The sequence below is a fragment of the Chanodichthys erythropterus genome, chromosome 10 (assembly GCF_024489055.1).
Source record: "Chanodichthys erythropterus isolate Z2021 chromosome 10, ASM2448905v1, whole genome shotgun sequence".
Taxonomy (NCBI): Eukaryota; Metazoa; Chordata; class Actinopteri; order Cypriniformes; family Xenocyprididae; genus Chanodichthys; species Chanodichthys erythropterus.
This window is the reverse complement of record NC_090230.1, coordinates 48,083,371-48,087,654: the sequence shown is the minus strand read 5'-3', so window position 1 is coordinate 48,087,654 and position 4,284 is coordinate 48,083,371. Positions and strand designations below refer to the sequence as shown.

Genomic DNA, 4,284 nt, shown 5'->3' with positions numbered 1-4,284 from the left:
GGGTGCAGCCGTTCAGTGTCTCTCCAGCTCTGATTAAGGACACTCACAAACAATCAACAGGCCAAAAGGGTCTGCTAAGTAACTGACAGTGTCAATTTATAGCCTACTGGATACATGGTATACCCTGTAATACATTCTATGTATTGCAAATAAACGGATATTAAAACTTAGATATATAATGTTCAAAACAGCAAATCGTCAGTGTTCAATCAACTCCTACAATTAGATTTAGTTTCTGTATGAGTTAATTTAGCAGTGCTGCTTTCACTGTGTAGCACAGTGCTTCGTTTTAATGGAGAGACGGTTTCATTCATGCAATCTCTGTTCATTCATCAGAGCACCGTAGCGTACCCTCTGAGTTCAAACGAGACACGAAATTCTTATCAATGGAGAGTCTGACGTCAACAGCGGCGTTATGACACGTGGATCACGTGTCCAGACGCGTCTATACAAATGGGAGTTGCGCTGTCCGTGGTCCTGAAAAAAAAACCACGCTCCGCATTCATCTCTCAACAGTGCAAGACAGACCGAAGAGTGTTTCAAATAATTGTTTTGGGAAGCAAACTTACTTTAACTCAAGTTTTAAATGAACTTAAGGATAGCGATTGTTTCCAAACCTCATCCAAGAAGCACACGGTTTTGAGTTCCAGCTAATTTGTTCGGGAAATCAGGTGAGTTCGTGCACTGACATTCCTACATTCACTCGATAAATAGTTGGTCGTTCCCTCTAAAATCAAAGAGAGACTGTAAAGGACTAGAAATAAATTTCCCGCTGATATTTAGCTTGAGATTGATTGCATGCTGTTGAATCACAGTCATTCAAAGATATACAGGTCGACCGATCAACAAGCGTTCCATTCATAAATTTCTAAACGCCTTTTTTTGTTGTTGCAAGAATACACGATCCGTAGCCTATCTGTATCTTTCCGACAATGTAAACTTGATATTGTCATGTCTATGATTTTCTTTGTTAAACAATACAAATATTCTGTGATTGTGTGGGTAAATTTGAAAGAAATCAGTTCGCTCAGAGTTCATTCTTTGAAAATCGAAAGAAGAAAACGGGAGTAGCTATTCGTCATATTCAATCATATTGTATTTATGTGGAGGAATAAAAAGAAAATTATTGCTTAGATTGACCGACATAGTATTTTTTTCTCTTGCAGCTTACATTTTAATTTGGTAAAGAGAGCACAGGTAAATTTATAATGTTTCATTTATACGACTCTCTTGCATGGTCAAGAAAGACGGTTTCCACTGACAGTTTAGTTTTATTTAGTCATTAACCAAATGCAGGCTGCTTGTGGTGCTTCGCTAATCCGAATCAGAAAGTGATCGGTGAAGAGGCATCCAGGGAATCGTCTCGATCTTGCCTTTATACGTAGTTTCTGTGTGGACTTAATAAAAGCGTCATATTTAATTTAAAAAGTGAGAATGTATTTTGTTGGCCACGTACTGCTGTAAAACAAGTGCACGATTTAATATCTGATTATATTAATTAAGTTAAGCAGATTTCCGCGCACGCACGTTGTGCTGCTATAGCGACTAAATGTTAAAATATAAGCGCCATAAAAGGTAGTCTTGTTAATGCTCAGAAAAAAAGAGATTAATGACCATTTTTTTCTTTTTATCTCTGTAAGGTGCTCCCCTCTCCCCCATCCTGTCCTCTCTGCATGGTCATGTTCTGCTGTTGCTACCCCTCCAGCACCTCAGCTCTCCTGTTAGTCCTTTACAGCCTCACCCCCCTGCTGGCCCTGGCTGCCCCTGCACTTCAGCAGAGATCTTCAGTCAGCAGCAGCATCAATGAGGCTCTCCACTTGGCAAAAGAGGACCCGGGGGCAGCAGAAGGAGCTTCTTGGACACATAGGAAAGTGGACAACCTGCTCCAGAAACCATTGGGACAGGAACATATCTCAAATATGGACTCTGCCAGTGCTCTAGCTTCAGTTTTGCTTGAGGCTCTCGACCACCCAGTCAGAGAGAAGATGACCCAGGGGGATTCTGAAGAAGGACTCGCAATGGAGGCAATGAGGAATCAGGGAGACCTTGAGCAGGACACAGAGAAATCATTAGAGGCAGTACAGCCAGGTGAGGAAAACAGGGGACAAGGAAAGCCAAAGGATGAAAGTGAGATTGAGAAGGAGGATGAGGTGAATGCAGATAAAGATGGGCAACTAGAGAGTCAGTCTAATGTGGCCACCCAACTCCAACGCAAAGCCAGGGGTTATTTCCAAAACATTGACCTTGGACTGCAAGACAATGAGATCCTCCCACCTCTAAAAGGCTACAAAGCCTATAACCAGCAGTTGGCCCAGGCGACCAAGAAGCTTAAATGGCAGGAAGAGCGAACGAGAAACCCATCCCAGCTCGACAGAAACTTCATGGATGATTTTGATTTTGTGGAAGAGGAGGAGGAGATTCTGACCCGCAAGGAAGAGGAGGCACAGGCGCGAGCAGAGCAGGAGGAGGTGAGTCGGCAGGAGGCAGAGGCGCAGGAGGCACGTGAGGAGGAGCAGAGATTGGCTGACATTGCCTCTGACATGCTTCTGGAGTACATGGGCAGGAAGCAGAAAGCATCATCCTACATGAGTGACATGAAGGTGGCGGCTCTTCTGAACAATGTGGCTGAGGACAAGCGCTCGAACGAGGTGGAGGATAGCGACGATGACGATGAAATGGATCCCCAGACCATCGACAAGCTGATCGAAATCTCCAGCAAGCTGCACTTGCCTGCTGATGACGTGGTTGAAATAATCAGTGATGTTCAGGAAAAGAAGAAAAAGAGGAAGGATTTACCCCCGAGCAACAGCCCTCGTTTTCGCCCTCTAGTTCCTCTCAAAGCCAAGCCAAGGCCTCAGGTGTATCAATATCCTAAGTCACCTAAGAAATCCTCTCATACAGTCGATCCATATAAGAAATGGTACAAGGAGAAAAACAAAGGCAAGCTCAGCAAGCAGGACTACTGGTTTAAGCCGCAGAAGCAGTTTCTGGCCTATCCCTCATTCCCCTATTATCAGAAGCCATATCGAGCTTATTACCCAGTCTTCTTCCCACCCCCCAAGCCGCGGTTCTATACAAATCCTGCTCTGTCATTTGACTACAACTTTGGGGGCTCCATGGGGTACGGTCTGAAGCCTCCAAACCGTAGGTATAGAGACAAGCCAAAGGCGAGAGACTGGAAATGGGCACAAGCCCCGCAACGCTCCCAGAGCCCCTACCCACAACCTGGCACTGTCATATCTAATTACATTCTACCCCATCCCCGAACTTACCAGGCTCTCCCCATGCCCAAACCACGTTCTCCTCCAAGTGGGAGAGTACCTTCTTACATCTACCCACCAGACTATGTATACGATGAGCCGGAGTCTCCACAGGAAAGTGATGAAGAACTGGAGAACTTCATTGAGAAGATTTATTACAACCGTAGGTTATTTTAGTCAGTCGCGAGATCAGGATATTCTCAAGCGATGAAAGAGTGAGGAGAAAAAGCTGACAGGGAATTTGAGTGACAGGGCTGTGAAAAGACAGTTAGGTGTTTCTTCTCCACTCTTGTGTTTTGATACATTCCAAATCAGGAACGGAAGAGACGGTGCTGCTATATCAGAACCTCTCTGCGTGCACTCATTTGGTTTCTCTCGCAGTTTACATTTTAATTTGGTGAGAGAATACACAGGTGAATTTGTAAGGTTTCATTCAGGTATGTTTTTGATTCTCTTGCATGTGAAAAAAAAAAGAAAAAGACAAAAACAAAAGAGAAAACAAAAGAAAACAAAAACATGCAGACAAAAGTCAAATGAAAACATTTTCGGTGCCAAATGCAAGAGACCCATGTTTATACAAAGATTTATTTTCTTTAGGAAACACTTGATTAATTGAAAAGCAAAGCTTGTGGTCGAGCTCTTGACACTGCAGGGCACAGTAATAATTGCTATGGCACTAATTAAACGAACAAGTAACTGTCAAATTATTACAGGCTTTTCCTGAAGGTCTGTTGGATTGTTTTGATCAATGTTCCTATTGCCTTAATACTGATCACTGTTTTAGCTCATCCATGTGCATGCAGGCCTTGCACCTCAAAAGGAAAAAAAAAAAAGAAAAAAAAAAATCTTTCATGCAGGCTGTAAACAATGCTTGAAACTAAATCTTCCATTTTATTGACAGAAATGCAAAAGGGTAAATATCTTTGCTAGGTCGGTGCCCTGTCAATCTACTTGGTGGAATACCTGTACACATGTGATTTAATGTAAACTTCACATCTTGCCAAAATTTCAAACAAATTTTAAA

General features: G+C 42.9%; 1 protein-coding gene across 1 annotated transcript; it reads left to right on the top strand.

Annotated features, from left to right (window-relative positions):
• The first annotated feature begins 1,679 nt into the window (after positions 1–1,679).
• si:dkey-175g6.2 (neurosecretory protein VGF) lies at positions 1,680–3,437 on the top strand. Its single transcript, XM_067397126.1, has one exon. The coding sequence runs from the start codon at positions 1,680–1,682 to the stop codon at positions 3,435–3,437; it is 1,758 nt and encodes a 585-aa protein (XP_067253227.1).
• The last annotated feature ends 847 nt before the right edge of the window (positions 3,438–4,284 follow it).